A 20713-nucleotide genomic window follows, 5' to 3' on the forward strand; every position below is an offset into this window, starting at 1 on the left:
TTTTAAACAGTGAATTTACAATAAACACACTGATATATATATATATATATATATATATATATATATATTAATTTTATTTATTTTTTTAAATTTCCCTCGCACTTGTTGAACACCATGCCACCATAGAAGAAGAAGAAGAAGAAGAAAGAAGAAGAAGAAAGAAGAAAGAAGAAGAAAGAAGAAGAAAGAAGAAGAAAGAAGAAGAAAGAAGAAGAAGAAGAAAGAAGAAGAAGAAGAAGAAGAAGAAGAAGAAGAAAAAGAAAAAGAAAAAGAAGAAGAAGAAGAAGAAGAAGAAGAAGAAGCAGAAGCAGAAGAAGAAGAAGAAGAAGAAGAAGAAGAAGAAGAAGAAGAAGAAGAAGAAGAAGAAGAAGAAGAAGAAGAAGAAGAAGAAGAAGAAGAAGAAGAAGAAGAAGAAGAAGAAGAAGAAGAAGAAGAAGAAGAAGAAGAAGAAGAAGAAGAAGATTGTTTGTTGGATAGCCACTTATAACTACTAGCTGGTGGGAAACGCTCTGCGGGACAAGCTTGACACCATTTTTTCTGGCCGTAGCACATCTGGATCCACGACATGGGGATATTATCAAAATATCAACATATATTTTTAGACTAGGGACGACAAACGTAACCGAAGACATCAGTTGTGGATGGGAACCACACGTAAAGGAATAGGCTGTCAAATGGAAACCAGTGGTTTAAATGTAATGGACTAAATATATCAGCTCTAAATTGTCGAGGGTATCGTCCACTCTTACAAAACACGAAACGCTTTCAAATAAACAAAGAACGTGCAAATGATTCAGGTAACCACGCGTAATATAGGGACACCAGTCTAAAGGAATGGAAACATACACGCGTAATGGGAAGAGCGGTCACAAGTAGCGCTTGTTATCTATGTAGTATCCGCTGTGTTGCTGCATAAATGTAAATGTATTTATTGAGTGAAGCTGCACGGAAGGTTAGCTCTCTCTTGCTCGAGGACGTAGCTGATCGAGATACGCTCGCACAGCGGATGTGTTTTAGTCGATCGCAAAGGTAAAAGTCTCTTTTTAGTCACGCAATCGCTCGGGCACTTTGATTTATGAAAACATACGGCGTGCCACGTTATTCGGTGCTCAAGTTGTATGATCTCCCCAAGTCTGAGGGTCTCCCCCAAAGTCCAAACCTTGTATTTTTAGACGAAGGACTCTCCAAGTAAACCGAAGTCACCCATGGGCGGGTGAAAATTCAAACTCGACCTAATGGAGTTGATGTTTGCTGAGTGGGAAGATGGGGAGAGGTTTTCCTTCGAAGACTCTGACCGGTTTGAGGAGGACTCTCTGTGCTCCTTCATTTCAGAGGCTGAGAGCCTCTGTCAGAACTGGAGAGGATGGAGGAAGCAATCTGCGGGACCCACATCGCCGACCGTGAAGACTAAAGGTTGGGGAAACACACGTCGTTTCTTTTCAGCGAAACCTTTCAACTTTCGGTCTTTCTTGCTGCTGGTTTAAATGATCGTTAGGTAAGGCAGCAAAACGTCAGCCTTTGCATTATGTTGAGATGTTCCAATATTTTGGCTGCCTCATTTATGTCCAGACTGTGTTGAGTATACAATACTGAGTAATAATAATAGTGACGATAAATGTGTCAACCCTAGGTATAGCTGCTTTGTCTCAAAAGTCCCTGCTGCTTTATCTATATTATTATTGTTATGGCAAATAATTGACTTGCTCAGAGCATCACATTACAACTTGAAATGTGAATGTTATTGCTCTACACTGTGTTAGCGTAGCGTGATGGGGGAAGTGACTGGCATGCCTGTATTACAGTCGGTTCTGGGTTCAGATCTCAGCCCAGGGCTTCCCACATACCCAAAACATCAGAATCATCTTTATTTTGCCAAGTATGTCCAAAAAAAAACCACACAAGGAATTTGTCTCCGGTAGTTGGAGCTGCTCTGGTACGACAACAGGCAGTCAATTGACAGAGAACACTTTGGGGACGTGAAGACATTGAGAAAAACAGCAATAAAATGTTGCTAGTAATCTGGTAATGCCAGTACAATTTTATTTATTTATTTTTCTGACAATTGTGCAAAAAGATGCAGAGTCCTCCAGCTAGCAATTACAGCAGTTTTAATGACTAATATAGCAATAGTTTGGTGCAATGACCATTGTGCAAAGGGCGCCGAGACGTCAAGGAATGTACGCAGTTTAAAGTGACGAGTAGTGTGATAATCTGGGACAATGTCGATTGTGCAAATGTTGCAGATACTCCTCAGTCGGTGTGCAAGTGGTGCAGATGCTACTCTGGCATGAGTGGCCACCATTGGTCAACAACAGATATGCAAATAGTGCAGCGTGGCGAGACTACCACAGTGAGTGCACGAGTAATATATAATTGGCCCGGCAGAAATGTGACAACAAACTCAAAACAAAAAAATTGGCAGCATATTGCAATGGAATTCTAAGTTAACTGTTTAAGAAGTTAATTGCAAGAGGGAAGAAGCTGTTGGCATGTCTGCTAGTTCTAGTTTGCATTGCTCAGTAGCGCCTACCTGAGGCAAGGAGCTGGAACAGGTGGTGACGAGGATGCGGACGGTCCAAGGAGATTTTGCACGCTCTTGTCTTAGTTCTGGCAGCGTGCAAGTCCTCAAGGGTGGGTAGGGGGGTACCGACAAACCTTTCAGCAGTTTTGATTGTCCGTTGCAGTCGGAGTTTGTCCTTTTTAGTAGCAGCACCAAACCAGACTGTGATGGAAGAACACAGGACTGATGCGATGACCGCTGTGTAGAACTGTCTCAGCAGCTCCGGTGGCAGGCCGTGCTTTCTCAGAAGCCGCAGGAAGTACATCCTCTGCTGGGCCTTTTGGAGGATGGAGTTGATGTTGCTCGCCCACTTCAGGTCCTGAGAAACTGTAATACCCAGGAACTTGAAGGTCTTGACGGTTGACACAAGGCAGTTGGACAGCATGAGGGGCGGCTGTGGCGTGGGATGCCTCCTGAAGTCCGCAATCCTCTACAGTCTTGAGCGTGTTCAGCTCCAGGTTGTGTCGGCCGCACCACAGCTCCAGCCGCTCCACTTCCTGTCGATACGCAGACTCGTCACCGTCCTTGATGAGGCCGATGACAGCGGTGTCATCTGCAAACTTCAGGAGTTTGACAGCCGCAACAAGAACCTTGGGGTACCACGGTGCTGATGAGGTGGCCTCCCCCAGCCTGACCTGATGTGTCCTGCCCGCCAGAAAGCTGTAAATCCACTGGCAGATGAGAGGCTGAGCTGGAGAAGCTTGGAGGAAAGGAGTTCAGGCATGATGGTGTTGAACGCAGAGCCGAAGTCCACGAACAGAATCCTCGCGTAGGTCCTTGCGCTGACGAGGTGTTCTAGGATGAAGTGCAGTCCCATGTTGACTGCATCATCCGCAGACCTGTTCGCTCGGAAGGAAAACTGCAGGGGGTACAGCAGGGGACCTGTGACGCTCTTGAGGTGGTCCAGCACGAGGAGTTCAAAGGACCTCATGACCACAGATGTCACTGCGACAGGCCTGTAGTCATTCAGACTTGAGATTGCAGGTTTCTTGGGGACGGGGATGATGGTGGACCATTTGAAACAGGATGGTACTTCGCACAGTTCCAGAGATCTATTGAAGATCTGTGTGAAGACTGGAGCGAGATGGTCCGTGTAGACTTAGAGGAAGGATGGGGACACAAGGTCTTTTGTTGTTGTTACACATCCTGTTCGTGGATGGTCAAAACATTCATATTAGGTTAATTAAACAGTCTTAATCGTGGAGGACCAAGAGTGTCCAAATGTAGCAAATAAATGTGAGTGTTCATCTTGTCAAGTGGAACCATAACTGACCAACCATGTTTGCTTTCAAAACTTGATACACTCCCTTCCAAAAGCATTAGAACAGCAAGGACAATTCCTTTGAGTTGTACACTGAAGACATTTGGGTTTCAGATCAAAAGATGAATATGAGACAAAAGTTCAGAATTACAGTATTTCTTTAATGGCATTTACATCTCGATGTGTTGAACAACTCACGACAGAGCACCTTTTGTCTGAAGCCACCCACTTTTCTAGTGAGCAAAAGTATTGGAACATGTGATTGATGGGTTTTTGTCGTTGCTCAGGTGTTGCCTTTTACATTGATTGCTTAAAACATCAGTGTTTGTTATTGGCTTTGGTTTTCACCTATGAAAACTGCATTTGCTGTTCAGCAAACATGAAGACCAGAGAGCTGTACATGGGAGGAAAGCAAAGCATTTTGAAGCTGAGAGAAGAGGGAAAATCCATCGGAGCTATTGCACAAACATTGGGCATGGCCAATACTACAATTCGGAGTGTCCTGAAAAAGAAAAACTACTGGTGTACTGAGCAGCAGTTATCGAACAGGTCGGCAAAGGGTATCAATAGCAGTTGATGAGCCAAACATTGTGAGAGCTGTGAAGAAACGCCCAAAGACGACCGCAAAATGTGGAAGGTGTGAATACTTTCTGGTGGCACTGTACAAACAGCCAATATAACAATAATCTCTGGCATATGTTCTTCAAACTCTGTGAGTTGTCATAACGATATTCAATTGTGACCTCTATTTTCTTTGTTAGTGCAGGTGTGTATCTCATTGCATGCCCCACACTGCCCCTCGGAGGTCAAGACGTGCACAGCAGTTACTGTATTTAACCCGTTGGTTAATAATAAATGGGTCAGTTTACCTCATACCTACTGTTGCTGATTGTTCTCAGATTAATATTACTTGATCAAGCATTTTAGAACATTCCATATGACAAAATAAGTACATTTTGTATGATTATGACTGAAATCGGATTGGACCGATATCAGTCTCGGATCGGAAGTAAAAAAGTTGGATCGGGACACGCCCACCTCAGCCCAACCGGTGTTAATGAATTACGGCACGATGACGTCTCGCGAACGCTCCCATAGATCAATAATTAAATTGCGTCATGAAGTAGTTATTTAACTGTTAATTGAAATCTTTCAATATTGATTGATTTTTATATTTAATTATTTCAATATTTCTTTATTTTGATAGTTATTTCACTACTGATTGAATTTTCACACTCTTGTCTCCTGTGCGTCATGAAACCCTTTTATCTGTCATGCTCCCTTACCGAACTCAGTGGGCGGGCTCCGGGTCGGACTCGCGCTGGTCCACTGCCAACCAATTGCTTGCTGCAGCATGATCTCTTCCGCGAGTTGATCACAGACATTCAAGCCACGGATTTAACGGTAAATGCTTCGAGCAGTAAGTTTCATGCGTGAATCAGGTAGTTTGCCGTTTTAAATGCACTTTTTCTCATACATGTCTTTGACCTGACAGTAGAATATTATTAAAATGACCTTGCAAAAAATAATCCCTCTCTGGCCCCATTTAATTTTAATTATTTTACAACTTGTCACAGCTTGAGAAGAATAGCCAATCAGAGACTTTAGAGACAGAAGGCGTGGCTCAGAACTGTGTCAGTCAGTTGTAGGGCTGTCACTGTCGACTCTTTTTAGACTCGATCACCTTCTAGATACTATGTCAAGTACTCAAGTAAATTAAGACTCTGTTATCATGAAACATTTGTTTTCCTCAAGCAGTAGGACTGTGTGGGCGTGTCCCCCAAAGGCACTGTAGACAGCCCTTCATCTGTCAATCAAATGTTCGCTCGTGCCATGTGGTCAGTGTCTGAAGTCACCCATTGGCTCACTAATGTGTGCCGCTGTGGTTTTGGTTAATAAACAGTTAACTTTCCTGTGTCTGTTATGTGGAGGATCCACACACAACAACTCAGAGCGAGGCGCTGACATTTGGGACGACGACTCCGCGGTTGACCTCGTTAGCTTGCGGAGACGACGACGGTCCAGGAACCCACTAGCTGCTAATGAGTACTTGCCTAGCCGCTCGTAGCGGTGGGGCCGTCCAATTCGCCGTCGACTTGGTGCGTGACCTGCGCGTGGGTCACCGCAACAGATGGACGAGCCCAAATAACATAACACACTTCAGGGAAGATTCATTTTTTGGAGGCAGAGCTTGATGGCTAACTGCACAATGTAGCTGTGCTAAAAATAGCAGCGGTATTGCTAGGCAACTCGCAATTCCGGCGTATAGCCATAGACGGCGCTCGTTGGTTACATATATAGTGGGGGGAGGGCCCCACACCAGTAAGTATAAGCCCCAGCATTTTGTCATCACGGGACTATTTTTTAGTCCCGCCCAAAAAATCAGGGCAAAAGAGTTTTAAGCTATAGCTCAACAATTCAGGACTATTGTAAATAAATTGTATAAATTGGACACACCGTCAGTTTTCAATCCTTTCACACGTTTTCAGCACTTCAAACAGATTTAATGTATTAGAAAAAAAACATGACAAGGTTCACCTTTAACGCCAGTTAGCAATAAAAGGTAAGAAGGAATCGGACAGCTCTCGATATAATATAAGACCATTAATTTGTTGCTGTCTTGTCACTATGCCTCACTGGCATAAATAGAGGAACAAAGATACATTATTTATTGTAAATATAATTTTTTGACCCCTCCTTGAGCCGTCACCTTATCGTGGTGGAGGGGTTTGTGTGTCCCAATGATCCTAGGAGCTAAATTGTCTGAGGCTTTATGCCAAACGGGTCCGAGGTGAGGGACCAGACAAAGCACGGCTCAAAGACCCCTTATGAAGAAGACAAATTATGGACTCAGGTTTCCCTTGCCCGGACGCGGGTCACCGGCGCCCCGGTCTGGAGCCAGGCCGGGAGTTGGGGCTTGAAGGAGAGCGCCTGGTGGCCCTGCCTGCACCCATGGGGCCCGGCCGGGCACAGCCCGAAACGGTAACGTGGGTCCCCCTTCCCATGGGCTCACCACCTGTGGGAGGGGCCATAGGGGTCGGGTGCAGTGCGAGCTGGGCGGTGGCCGAAGGCGGGGACCTTGGCGATCCGATCTCCGGCTACAGAAGCAGGCTCTAGGGACGTGGAATGTCACCTCTCTGGCAGGGAAGGAGCCCGAGCTGGTGTGTGAGGTCGAGAAGTTCCGACTAGATATAGTCGGACTCTCCTCCACGCACAGCTTGGGCTCTGGTACTAGTCCTCTCGAGAGGGGTTGGACTCTCTTCCACTCTGGAGTTGCCCACGGTGAGAGGCGCCGAGCAGGTGTGGGTATACTTATTGCTCCCCGGCTCGGCACCTGTACGTTGGGGTTCACCCCGGTGGACGAGAGGGTAGCCTCCCTCCGCCTTTGGGTGGGGGGGATGGGTTTGTGCCTATGTGCCAAACACCAGTTCAGAGTACCCACCCTTTTTGGAGTCCTTGGAGGGGGTGCTGGAGAGCGCTTCCCGGTGGGGACTCCATCGTTCTGCTGGGGGACCTCAATGCTCACGTGGGCAATGACAGTGAGACCTGGAAGGGCGTGATTGGCAGGAACGGCCCCCCCGATCAGAACCCGAGCGGTGTTCTGTTATTGGACTTCTGTGCTCGTCACGGATTGTCCATAACGAACACCATGTTCAAGCATAAGGGTGTCCACACGTGCACTTGGCACCAGGACACCCTAGGTCGCAGTTCGATGATCGACTTTGTGGTCGTGTCATCGGACTTGCGGCCGCATGTCTTGGACACTCGGGTAAAGAGAGGGGGGGAGCTGTCAATTGATCACCACCTGGTGGTGAGTTGGCTCCGATGGTGGGGGAAGATGCCGGTCCAACGTGGCAGGCCCAAACTTATTGTGAGGGTCTGCTGGGAACGTCTGGCGGAATCCCCTGTCAGAAGGAGTTTCAACTTCCGCCTCCGACAGAACTTTGCTCATGTTCCGGGGGAGGCGGGGGACATCGAGTCCGAGTGGACCATGTTCCGCGCCTCAATTGCTGAGGCGGCCGACCGGAGCTGTGGCCGTATGGTGGTTGGTGCCTGTCGTGGCGGCAATCCCCGAACCCGTTGGTGGACACCAATGGTGAGGGATGCCGTCAAGTTGAAGAAGGAGTCCTATCGGGCCTTTTTGGCCTGTGGGACTCCTGAGGCAGCTGATGGGTACCGGCTGGCCAACCGTCATGCAGCTTTGGTGGTCGCTGAAGCAAAAACTCGGGCATGGGAGGAGTTCGGTGAGGCCATGGAGAAAGACTTCCGGACGGCTTCGAGGAAATTCTGGTCCACCATCCGACGTCTCAGGAGGGGAAAGCTGTGCACCATCAACACTGTGTATAGTGGGGATGGGGCGCTGCTGACCTCGACTCGGGACGTTGTGAGCCGGTGGGGAGAATACTTCAAAGACCTCCTCAATTCCACCGACATGCCTTTCCATGAGGAAGCAGAGTCTGGGTTCTCTGAGGCGGGCGCTCCTATCACTGGGGTTGAGGTCACCGAGGTGGTTAAAAAGCTCCTCTGTGGCAAGGCCTCAGGGGTAGATGAGATTCGCCCAGAGTTCCTCAAGGCTCTGGATGTTGTAGGGCTGTCCTGGTTGACACGCCTCTGCAACATCGCGTGGAAATCGGGGACAGTGCCTCTGGATTGGCAGACTGGGGTGGTAGTCCCCCTTTTTAAGAAGCTGGGGTGTTCCAACTACAGGGGGATCACACTCCTCAGCCTCCCTGGTAAGGTCTATTCAGGGGTGCTGGAGAGGAGGGTCCGTCGGGAAGTTGAATCCCAGATTCAGGAGGAGCAGTGTGGTTTTCGTCCTGGCCGTGGAACAGTGGACCAGCTCTACACCCTTGGCAGGGTACTCGAGGGTGCATGGGAGTTCGCCCAACCAGTCTACCTGTGTTTTGTGGACTTGGAGAAGGCGTTCGACCGTGTCCCTCGGGTGGTCCTGTGGGGGGTGCTTTGGGAGTATGGGGTACCGAACCTCCTGATACGGGCTGTTCGGTCCCTGCACGACCGAAGTCAGAGTTTGGTCCGCATATCCAGCAGTAAGTCGGACTCGTTTCCGGTGAGGGTTGGACTCCGCCAAGGCTGCCCTTTGTCACCGATTCTGTTCATAACTTTTATTTCTAGGCGCAGCCGAGGCATAGAGGAATCCGGTTTGGTGGCCCCAGTATTGCATCTCTGCTTTTTGCAGATGATGTGGTTCTGTTGGCTTCATCAAGCCGTGACCTCCAACTCTCATTGGAGCAGTTCGCAGCTGAGTGTGAAGCGGCTGGGATGAAAATCAGCACCTCCAAATCTGAGACCATGGTCCTCAGTAGGAAAAGGGTGGCGTGCCCTCTCCAGGTCGGGGATGAGATCCTGCCCCAAGTGGAGGAGTTCAAGTATCTTGGGGTCTTGTTCACGAGTGAGGGAAGAATGGAACGGGAGATCGACAGGCGGATCGGTGCAGCGTCTGCAGTGATGCAGACTTTGTATCGGTGTGTTGTGGTGAAGAAGGAGCTAGGCCGAAAGGCGAAGCTCTCAATTTACCGGTCGATCTAAGTTCCTACCCTCACCTAGAAAATGGATGGATGGATAATTTTTTGAGCAATTAAGTACACAAGTATATACAGTAAATGAACAGGTCATTTAAATAGACACTTTCCTCCATCTTGTGATTGGATCAGTTATCGTTTTTTTAAACTCGCTTATCAGTGATCGGTGAGCGGCCCCAAAAATCCTGATCGTGTAAAGCCTATTATGAACGCATGCACCCACCTCGCCATTGCTGAGAATGAGACTTCTGTGGTGGAGCGGTCGCTCGCGCAGCGGACCCCTCCGTCGTCGGGCGAGGAGTTGCCGGCGATAAGAGTGCAGATGGTACTGGTATATTCATAAAGACACAGATCCATCCCTTTCACTAAATCACCCCCTTCTCCTGAAGTCGAATCTCCAACTCTGCAAGGCAGATGAATCTTTATCCTGTCATGGAATTAATTCTATCTTGTTCTCATGTAAAACACTACCTGTATAGTTACGTTTTGTTGTACGTTTGCAAGGCTGGGAAGCACTGGGAGCACTCAACTCTGGCCTGATGTCTCGCAAGCTTTAAATTTCCGACTCTCAATGGAAATTGTACAGTCTGTCATCGCACTGTGTCATGAGTCTCAATCCTCACACTGTGAACATGAGGTGTTTGCTCAATTTAAAACAAAGCAACAATTTACCTAATTACAGTGGGTACAGAAAGTATTCAGACCCCTTAAATTTGTCATTCTTTGTTATATTGCAGACATTTGCTAAAATCATTTAATTTTTTTCCATATTAATGTACACACAACCGTCCATATTGACAGAAAAAAATGGAATTGTTGTAATTTTTGCAGATGCAAAAAAGAAAAACTGAAATATCACACAGCTATAAGTATTTAGACCCTTTGCTGTGACACTCATATATTTAACATCCTTGATGGTTCTACACCCTCATTGGAGTCCAGCTGTGTTTGATTATACTGATTGGACTTGATTAGGAAAGCCACACACCTGTCTATATAAGACCTTACAGCTCACAGTGCATGTCAGAGCAAATGAGAATCATGAGGTCAAAGGAACTGCCTGAAGAGCTCAGAGACAGAATTGTGGCAAGGCACAGATCTGGCCAAGGTTACAAAAAAATTTCTGCTGCACTTAAGTTTCCTAAGAGCACAGTGGCCTCCATAATCCTTAAATAGAAGACGTTTGTGATGACCAGAACCCTTCCTATAGCTGGTCGTCCGGCCAAACTGAGCAATCGGGGGAGAAGAGCCTTGGTGAGAGAGGTCAAGAAGAACCCAACGATCACTGTGACTGAGCTCCATGGATGCAGTCGGGACATGGGAGAAAGTTCTAGAAAGTCAACCATCACTGCAGCCCTCCACCAGTCGGAGCTTCATGGCAGAGTGGCCCGACGGAAGCCTCTCCTCAGTGCAAGACACATGAAAGCCCGCATGGAGTTTGCTAAAAAAAGATAGCGGTGCTTATAAGGCCTGTCGCACACTGTGCAATGCGGTCGAACCTGATTGGACCCGGCCATCGCATCAAAATAAGAGATACCGACGCAACATTGAGCGACTGGATATAGGGATGCCCTGAATAGCGAGCCGTATAGGCGTTTACCATAATTTCTCATGTATAATGCGCACCCCCAAAGTCTACCTCAAAATTCAGGAAAATCCTTCTACCTATGAATAATGCATTTTTACAATGCATGAGTTTGCTTCTACCCATATGATGAAAACGTATTATCTATATTTTGTTAGTTTTTTCAAAGAATTATTCTAAAGTTAAGCAGTTTATTTGAACAAAATACTTTTTTTATTTACTTGCTCTTATTTTGAAATTCACAGCCCTACTTTTATATAAATGAGAAAACGCAGTGGTGCTCATATGTTTGGTTACCCAGGCAGAATTTGTAGGATGGATACAATTCTTTAAAGAAAGCATGAAGGGCCAGGCGAAACACATTTAATTTTATTTTAATGGGATTCAAATTAAAGCATTATCATTAAACAAAACTGAGCCAGTGCTGTTAGCCTAACAAACACGCGTGCTCTCAAATGTGGGTCTTCTACACAGAGGGAACCAATCAAAGGAAAAGACGCGGTCTTTGCCAAATATGGACAAAGTGGATCCAAAACTGGGTCAAACACAAGTAGCTGTCAAAGGGCCCTTTTACGCGACCATATATCAAATATAAAATTACCTACAGGTGCTTTTGCTCAGTGTGTAGTCATTATGTGACGTATGGCCAGTATACCACCATCTGATGATCTGTAAGTGGCAGAATCTTGGGTCAAGTAGGTGAAAAACAGGGCAAATGTGGCGTGAGTGGAATAAAAGTAAAATGGGTCATCTACCCAAACAGAGGAGGGTTTTGGTCAAGTCACATGAAGGAAATACTTGTTTTCTCTTGAGGTTTCTTCATTTAAGTGTGAACAAATTGAACACCTCCAAATCTTGTAGGAGTACAAAGAATATTTGTCTTACTCCTATTCAGCTGGTCTAAGCTCTTAAATGTGTTATTACATGAAAAGCCAAAATGCTAGGTGCTTAAGTGAAGATGCACAAAGGCTGTTAATGCTTTTTTAAAAATTGTCTGTTTTATGCACAATGTGAATTTAAGAAATAACAATTGTTGAAGAAATAAAAAGGGAAACCAAATAGGCATACAGTAAGTGAAAGGTCTTGTTAGTGCCCGAGCAGTAATCTGAAGGTTGCTACACTTTCTGAAATTTTGATAAGAGTTCTAGACGGCCAGAGGTTTCTTTCCTCGAACCCAAACACACACACCAATGCAGTTAGTATTTATTTTGGAAAATTTAATGATCTAACATGGGGAATCTACAGGGAAGCAATACAGAAAAACACAAAACAAACAAAGTACAGACGAACATTGGCAAAGAAACTGACTTGTGATGTGAGATTGGTAGAATGAGTGTGTAGTGACAGCTGGAATTCCTGTTCTCGCTAGTTTAAAACCCAAATATGCACTAATCTGTAGTTTTAGTAGACCGCAAGTTTGACTTACGCGTGTTGACCAATTCAGGCAGGCGGGTTGACCTTCTGGGGGTTGGCAAGAGCGCTCACGAGGGATGGTTTGCAGGAAAAGGAAGCAAAGAGAAAAAGACGCACTTCACGTGCAGGTTGGCCGGCGCGCTGGCAGTGGCAATGCTTGCCACGCGGTCAGAGAAAGCTTTCAACGCAATTCCTCCCAACGGAGTGTCTTCCAGCCTCCGCCACCTCGTGATGAGGTTGGGGGCTCCCCGGGCTGGGTCAGGCCTTCGGCAGGTGGAACAACGAGAGCGTGAGCGCGAGCGACCGAGCCAAAGGAGCTTTTATCCGCTTCAGAGAGCGAGGCCGGCCCCTTTTGACCAAATGGAAGGCAGACCGCACCTCTAGAATTGCGTTTCATTTTAGTCTAAAATATGAATTATTGGATTTAAGATAACAAGACCATTGTTCCGGTTTGCATTGTCCCGCGCCCATTCTCTTTAATCCCTGTAATGAATGTTTCAATTGTATGTGTTTGTTGACAATGCTGTAATATTTGCAATGTGGCATTTGTGTGGAGTGGAGTGAAACATTTCATCTGGTTTGTTGACAACAGATTCGACGTCCGACATTCAAGTTTGCAGAAATACAGTCACTAGTGGCGTTCATGTAAAGTTCTTAAAATATTAAATCCCAGTCAAGTCCGGTAAAGACTGTGGTTAGTGAACTCGCGTTTGCAGTGACGTTCCGCCGCCTGTGGGTGTCGAGTACCTCGTCCACTGTCCTGGTCTGGCTGGGAGGTGGCGTGGCATGCAACAGGGAGGAGACGCCTTTGTTGGTGAAGCTACCTGGGCTGGCTGGTGGTGGAAGTTAATTAATTTAGCGTTCTGGTGCAAAACCAGGTGTCTTTTGTCTCCGCTTTGATGGTTCTGGTGCTGGTAATTCACTTCGCGCCGGTGAGCAAAAGCAGATGTCTGTGTCTCACTTTGATGCTCCTGGCTTGTAATTCACTTAGCGTCTGTATGCGAAGTTGAATCTCGCCACTCCGTGGTCGTCTACCTCGGCGGGGAGAGCAGCGGTAGCCTGAGACTGGGGTGCTGGGTGTCATCTTTTAATGGCTTCTCCGCAACATATCCTCCCGTCCTCTGCTCGATCCGGCTCAATGGCGGAACTAGGCGACGGCTCGTTGGAAGATGGCACAGGTTGGCAGGAACACACACAACAATGCAGTTACCAAGGTACAAGATTAGTGCATATATATGTGTATATAGGTGTCGGTGTCAGGAGTGACGTGTGTGGATGGATGTGTGTAGGTGTGTCTATTGGGATGGCAGTGAGACCAGTATTTCAAGGCAGGGGCGAAGCTAAAACTAAGGGTAAACATTAACTAGATGTAGAGTTCTCAGTAAAAGTCAAACAAAAGGAGAAACACAACACAGCTCTACGGAGGAGAAAGGAAGAGAGAGAAAAGGTAACTTGCTTCAACTTGGCACGTCGGGGGCACAGCGGTCAGGTGTAGAACCCGACACATCAATCAAGGAGAGGCAAGGTGCCGTGTAGAGGTTCTAATCTTGGGGAGAGCTGAATCCTAGTCTAGATTCAAAAGGGGGTAGCGAGGTCCTGGGGGAAATTTAGGTCAAGGAGGACCTCTTTCCCTGTCTGTACGGTGTTGGGTTCGGGTTCAGTTGTACTTTTCTTATGGAAAATTTTGGGTCGCGCATTTTAGCACTGGTTTAGAAGACCCTGCAAGATCTGAGTCTTTTGATAGAGCAGGTAGGCGATGCCGAAAGCCATGCAGTAACCGAGACTGACCAAGGTAATTAAGATGTTATCTGCTGCGGACCAGGAGTGCATAAGCCGGAGCTCGGGTGTTCTGCCCTCAGTGCTAATGGCGCGTAGGGTGTTGTCAATGTGGGTGATGCCAATCGCCTGAGTCTCTTCAAACTGAATCTGTTGAAGCGTCTCAGGCTCAACCTCCAATTTGTCCTGTTCGAAAAAGTTAGAAATCTCGATTTCGCTCTCATAATTGTCGGCTGGCAGGTGGTCGAGGGCGACGTCCTCAATATGCAAAATGTCATCTTTGGGGACGTGGAGCCACATAGTTTGATTTGGCAGGGCGAGTCTCGTCGTGGTGGTCGTAACTCAGGGTTGCGCTAAGGGCTGGCTTGTTGACTACCCATTTGGACCCAACAATTTCCGCGTTAGTAGGAGTAACCTGGTAGCGAGGTGTAGTTTCTGCTCTACACCGCGACCCATCCTTCATGGGCTTCAGGCCACAAATCCCATCCGCTACATCTCGGATGAAAGGCTTACTGGGATTACAGGTAATGAATATCTTTTGTGAGGGTGCACATGTGCAAATTTGGCACCAGATACAGATCAGGATTACTATCATGATGGGCGACTACCGCGGGAGTACTGACTCGGACGAAAGTGTCGCTTTGCCAGATGCCAACATTAATTACGTCTTTTCGGCGATAGATATTGCGGGAGTCAATAATTGGGAGAGTAACAAGGAAGGCTATTTCTCGGAACTCGGGTTGACATAGAAGACAGTGGAACTGCCGAGAGAAAAAGCCAAGTGGGCTTGGACAGGGCTAATGGGGCTAGCTAGAGCTTTAGAACGGATGCTTTCAACTAAGCTCAAGGTTACTAAGTGTGGAGGAATTCTACCCATTGCTAAATTGTCTATGGAGGAAGAGATTTCAAGTAGCATGTCATTCATCAATGTGGTAACAATCTGTGTGTGAGCATAATCCGTTAGGAGCAGCAACAACAGAGAGGTTATGATCTGCCTATTTCGGTTAAGGGTTGCACTGCAAGCGTCGAGAACTAAGGTGAGCATGTTCTTAGCGACCAGGAATTGGTTACTTCGTTAGCCATGCGTTGTCGTGGGGATTTCGGACTGGAAGTCCTGAGGTTGTGTCTCGATGGTGCTAAGGCTAGACGCGTCACCGGTGGGGGCGCTGCGGATACCTATTATTTCGGTCGTTATGTTTTTGGTTTGCAGGAGAGCGACGCATTTGGTTTCACCAGTGTCTCGGTCGGGCATCTGTGTTGGCGGACTTGGTGTAGTCCTTGGCATGGCAAGGAGGCTGTCACGGAGAGTGGACCTGGTCCGCTCTCAGTGTGTTGACCATCCTTGGTTTCGTGCATGGTGTATCGTGGGCGGATGTGACCCCGACGCCCCCCCCCCGCTTTCACACCATGAGGGCACGAATGGCTGTGAAGTGCGCTTCACAGAGGCGCAATAACACTATAATGTAAATGAGCAAGTGTAAAGCCAAGGATAAACCGAAGTCAAGCTTGTCCAGCGCGCAGGAAGGAAGAAATGAAGGAGTGAGCCACAAAAAGATCAAATGAAAAGCAGGCAACATCGACATCGCAAACAACGTAGAACAGAGGAGGAAGGCTGGGAACTAGCACAGGGAATGCTGCAGGTGCAATAGAAGAGCGTTGCCTGAGGGAGTGTGTGGGCAGGGCGGGCAAACTTGCATAGAGGTGCACTTTGCAAGTTCCAGAGACGAAGTGCATGGGGAGTCCGGGGTCTCTAAGGACAGACAAAACCCACATCTTGTGCTGTTGAAGCCATGCATGTCTGAAAGTCACGAAAGAAGCAAGATGACTTCGCGCCCGTCGAAGGAGCGGGCCAGCTATGTAGAGAAGTCCCCATGAAGCTCAGCGTGATGGCTGAAAATGCAGTCCATTGTTTAGGGACAAAGTCCACAAAAAGCGTTTCGAAGGGCGCAACGTTACTATTTATCAGGGCGTCGAGTGGGCTCGAAAGGTTGAGGGAGGGTCCCGTGTCACAAGAGCGACCCCTGGTGGACAGGTGCGGTCCCCCCTTTTGTAAGATCGTCAACTGGTTTTGGTTGTTTTGGAGGGGTCGGAGTGCGGACCATGTGCACGTCAGTTAAGCTGCCGTCGAGTGAGTCTTTAGCGAATGACGCGCCGTGTTTGATTAGCACTTCCCTCAAACGCTGTCGTTAGTCATCGGAACTTAGGTCATCAGGATCCACTAGGACCTGCTGCACATAAGTTTCAAAGAGTTGGCTCGCGAGGAGTTTGAGAGAGTGGGTGAAGTCGCGGGAGACGCATTTTCGGGGGCAGTAGGGATTGTACTCAGTACAATGGATCACCAGGTGTTGGTCTGGAGCCAGGTCCACACTGATGATGTCATCACCCTCAGTAGGTCCCACTGGAACAAGAGCAATGTGTCATGAAGGAACAGTGAGTTGTACTCCCCCAGAGCTAGGCAATGGGGAGAGGTCTTGTGGGCGGTGACCAATCACGGGGACCGTGAGAGTGAAGTTATGGAAGTCTGAGCAGATCAAGATGCCAAGCGTCGTAGATCTGGGGATGTGGATGTCGTGCCGTGTGTGGTTGTGAATCATTTTGGAGGGGTGTGGCATGCAGCTACAAACCCAGGTTGTTAAACTCCGGCGAAGGCTGAAGGAATACACGTGGACCGGTTACTGATTGGTTAGCGCGTGCGACCAGTCGAATAGGGAAGTTAACAGTTGACGCTTTTAGGATATCGTCGTCTTCGCTCAAAACTTCGTAAATAAAATCAGGTTGCTACAATTTTTTTAATGAAAACCCAAAGTGATTAAAAACAGACAAGCAATTAATTACTAAAGTCCACTTTGTAAAAGGGATCCGGTAAGTAACTGTAGTTACTGTAAGTGGTTGTCAGTTTAAATCGTCAAAAGGTGTTGTGCACGTTTGCTGGCGGAAGATGGCGGTATTGCTGTAGCAATCCAATACCTTCCGTTAGTGAAACACGTTATAGTCTCACATTGTAAATCTCAAAACTGGTTAAAAATACTAGGCATAACGCTTTAAAACACAATCGCAGCGTTGGCGTTTAATAAAAAAAAAAAAAAACAGCGAAAACGTAGGGTTTTAAATTAATAGACGCCCTTTATAGTGATTATGAGTTGAGGCGGCCAGTGAGCCGGGATCTCGGGTGTGTTCAGTGACGCCAGGTTGCGCTGCACCCGCAGCGGGGTCAGCGCACACAGGAAGCTTACCAGCAGCAAAGACACATGGCGATGCTATTATGAAAATATACGTGTGTATACACTTTTGAGACATAAAGACATTGACAAAAACAGTCACTGAGCAACAAAGGGTTGCTAGTTATCTGGTAATGCTGGTACACATTTTTTATTATTTAAAAAAAAACAAAAAACTTTTTAATAATAATTTTCTTTACAATTGTGCAAAAAGATGCAGAGTCCTCCAGCAGTTTGAAGGACTAATATAGCAATAGTCCGGTGCAATGACCATTGTGCAAAGGGCGCCGAGACTTCAAGGAATGTGTGCAGTTTAAAGTGACTACTAGTGCGATAATCTAGGACAATGTTGATTGTGCAAATGTTGCAGATACTCCTCAGTCGGTGTGCAAGTGGTGCAGATGCTACTCTGGCATGAGTGGCCAGCATTGGTCAACAACAGATATGCAAATAGTGCAGCGTGGTGAGACAACTACAGTGAGTGCACGAGTAATATATAATTGGCCCGGCAGAAATGTGACAACAAACTCAAGACAAAAAATTGGCAGCATATTGCAATGGAATTGTAGGTTAGCTGTTTAAGAAGTTGATTGCAAGAGGGAAGAAGCTGTTGGAATGTCTGCTAGTTCTAGTTTGGATTGATTGGTAGGGCCTACCTGAGGGAAGGAGCTGGAAGAGCCGGTGACCGGAATGTGGAGGGTCCGAGAGGATTTTGCACGCTCTTGTCTTAGTTCTGGCAGCGTGCAAGTCCTCAAGGGTGGGTAGGGGGGTACCGACAATCCTTTCAGCAGTTTTGATTGTCCTTTTTTGTAGCAGCACCAAACCAGACTGTGATGGAAGAACACAGGACTGACTCGATGACCGCTGTGTAGAACTGCCTCAGCAGCTCCTGTGGCAGGCCGTGCTTTCTCAGAAGCCGCAGGAAGTACATCCTCTGCTGGACCTTTTTGAGGACGGAGTTGATGTTGGTCGCCCACTTCAGTTCCTGAGAAACTGTAATTCCCAGGAACTTGAAGGTCTCGACGGTTGACACAAGGCAGCTGGACAGCGTAAGGGGCAGCTGTGGCGAAGGATGCTCCATCCGTTCCACTTCCTGTCGATATGCAGACTCGTCACCGTCGTTGATGAGGCCGATGACAGTGGTGTCATCTGCAAACTTCAGGAGTTTGACAGCCGGGTCCGTTGAGGTGCAGTCGTTCATGTAGAGAGAGAGGACACAACCTTGGGGCGCCCCAGTGCTGATGCTGCGTGTGATTTGTTACTTTCTTCAAAGTCAAAAGTTTACATACAGTAGAATTACTATGCCTTTAAACAATTTGGGAAAACCTAGATGATGATGCTATTTTTTTGGAAGCTTCTGATAGTTTATTGACAACATTTGAGTTCATTAGAGAGGCACCTGTGGATGTATTTGAAGTAGAAACATGAAACATACTGGCTTGAGGACTGCATCATTTACACAATTGCCATTATATCAGCATCACCACACTAGTGGTACACTTTCGTTGCTTCATGACTCGCCACATTTGTGTGTTTTATGTCCTAAATGTATATTTGGTCATGGTGGTTGTTTGTTGTCATACTGGAGTGGCTCTAACTACCAGAGACAAATTCCATGTGTCTTGTTACATTCTTGGCCTATGAAGCTGATTCTGATATAAATATACTGAATATATTTGTAATAATAAAAACTGATTTTATCGTCATACCTTTTGTTGTTATTTAACATTGTCAAACTCGAAAATCGTTTTGGTTGTGTGCTGAATAGTGTGTACTTTCCCAAAGAAAGTTAGGGATTGGAATGACTCTTCATAGTCAAGCCCTCAGATGTTGCATGGGCAAATAAATGATTTTAGTCAAACTTTCTGTTTTGACTACAAAACATCTGTCTACTAAAATCACAAATTTGAATCTGGAACCAGTATGGAATTTTGAAATCTCAAATGTGTCGGAACCCTTAGAGTGAGATTGTATTAGAGTAAGCATTAAAGCATGCTGTCGCACAAGTGCGACGAGATGAAATTTTTACTCATGCACACTGGAAAAAAGTGTTTAATATCTGGCCATTTTGGTCACAGTCTCGAGGCCTGCGCAGTGTGTTTCAGGTTTCTAGTTCAAATACATCCACAGGTGTCTTTCTAATTAACTCAAATGTTGTCAATAAACAAGCTTCCAAAAAAAATAGCATCATCATCTAGGTTTTCCCAAATTGTTTAAAGGCACAGTACATCTACTGGATGTAAACTTTTGACTTAAAAGAAAGTAACGAAACATTGCCTAGCAATCCTATCCAGAAAATGAAACTGGCAGTTGTTTTCAATTATATCGATTATTTTTCAAGCAATTGGTAAATAATTGATTGCACTTGGAACACCCCTTTTTCATCGCCAAAATCAACACACCCCCATGTCTTGGTGTGACGTCAGTGCCATGAGCAGAGACCAAATTCACTGCATAGCCAGTGTGGGGGGAAAAAAAAGACTATTGCTTGAGTTTCCAAACACCGCTTTGTTCAAGTTATTCATTTTACCTTGTATTCCTATCTTATACTGTTGCACTCTTGCATGAACACAACAGCTCGCACCCCCAAATTATGTTAAATCACTAATTTAATATGGTAGAAAATCAGTAATTTATTGGGGTGTCATTGATTAAAATGGTCCAAAAAACACTGGGCAGATGTCCTCAACACTTGCTCAAGACAAGCAATTATATACCCTTGCATTCTCACATGAACACCGCAATTAGCACCCCAAGATTGTTTTATCGCTAATTTAAGATTCTGGGAAAAAAAACATGCTAATCTATCAGGGTGTCATTGATTAAAATGGTACGAACATGGCTGTGCACATTAAAGACTGCCAGTCGCCTCCACCTTACAGAAAGCCTTTAAAAGCAAACGCCTGTGTCACATCATCCATCCAAACTCTTTTCAAAGATCTTAGAGGTGTTCGTGATGCAATCAATACAACACTGAACTGACGAAACCCAGGCGATAGGGATGTTATGAGATGAATGTTCCAAATACTTGTTTTGGTTTGGTTCGGGGAAAAAAGCTCCCACCGGGGGAGCAGGTACTGGTGCAAGTCGTCCTTCTCTTGACCCTACCTCAAAGTCTTTCTAAAAATAAAAATAAAATAAATACAACAGGACAGGAAATGCTATGATTTCTCCCTGGAGCAGTACACCATTGTCTCCGTGGGGAAAGCCCAGCAAGGCAGGTAAGTACAATTACAGGTCTCAACCCTATGGTTAAGGTTAGGGCAAAATTTTCAGAAAAGGCATCAGGGCCAGTCAGCACTATAGTTTTTGTGCAAAGTTATGGTTGCATTATGTTTGCCAGGCTAAATTGCCTCTTGC

The 20713-nt window shown here is 46.3% G+C and overlaps 1 protein-coding gene across 4 annotated transcripts in view; it reads left to right on the top strand.

Annotated features, from left to right (window-relative positions):
• Positions 1–286: 286 nt before the first annotated feature.
• zswim8 (zinc finger, SWIM-type containing 8) overlaps positions 287–20713 on the top strand; it is a 231123-nt gene continuing 210696 nt past the window's right edge. The window contains exon 1 of one of the 4 annotated variants that reach the window (XM_061788842.1): positions 287–1413. In XM_061788842.1, the coding sequence (XP_061644826.1) occupies positions 1236–1413 (178 nt within the window). In that variant the 5' untranslated portion in view covers positions 287–1235. The remainder of the gene's footprint in view (positions 1414–20713) is intronic. The other 3 variants (XM_061788844.1, XM_061788843.1, XM_061788845.1) reach the window with 3 other exon arrangements.

The sequence above is a fragment of the Phyllopteryx taeniolatus genome, chromosome 11, assembly GCF_024500385.1.
Source record: "Phyllopteryx taeniolatus isolate TA_2022b chromosome 11, UOR_Ptae_1.2, whole genome shotgun sequence".
In the NCBI taxonomy this organism is placed as follows: Eukaryota; Metazoa; Chordata; class Actinopteri; order Syngnathiformes; family Syngnathidae; genus Phyllopteryx; species Phyllopteryx taeniolatus.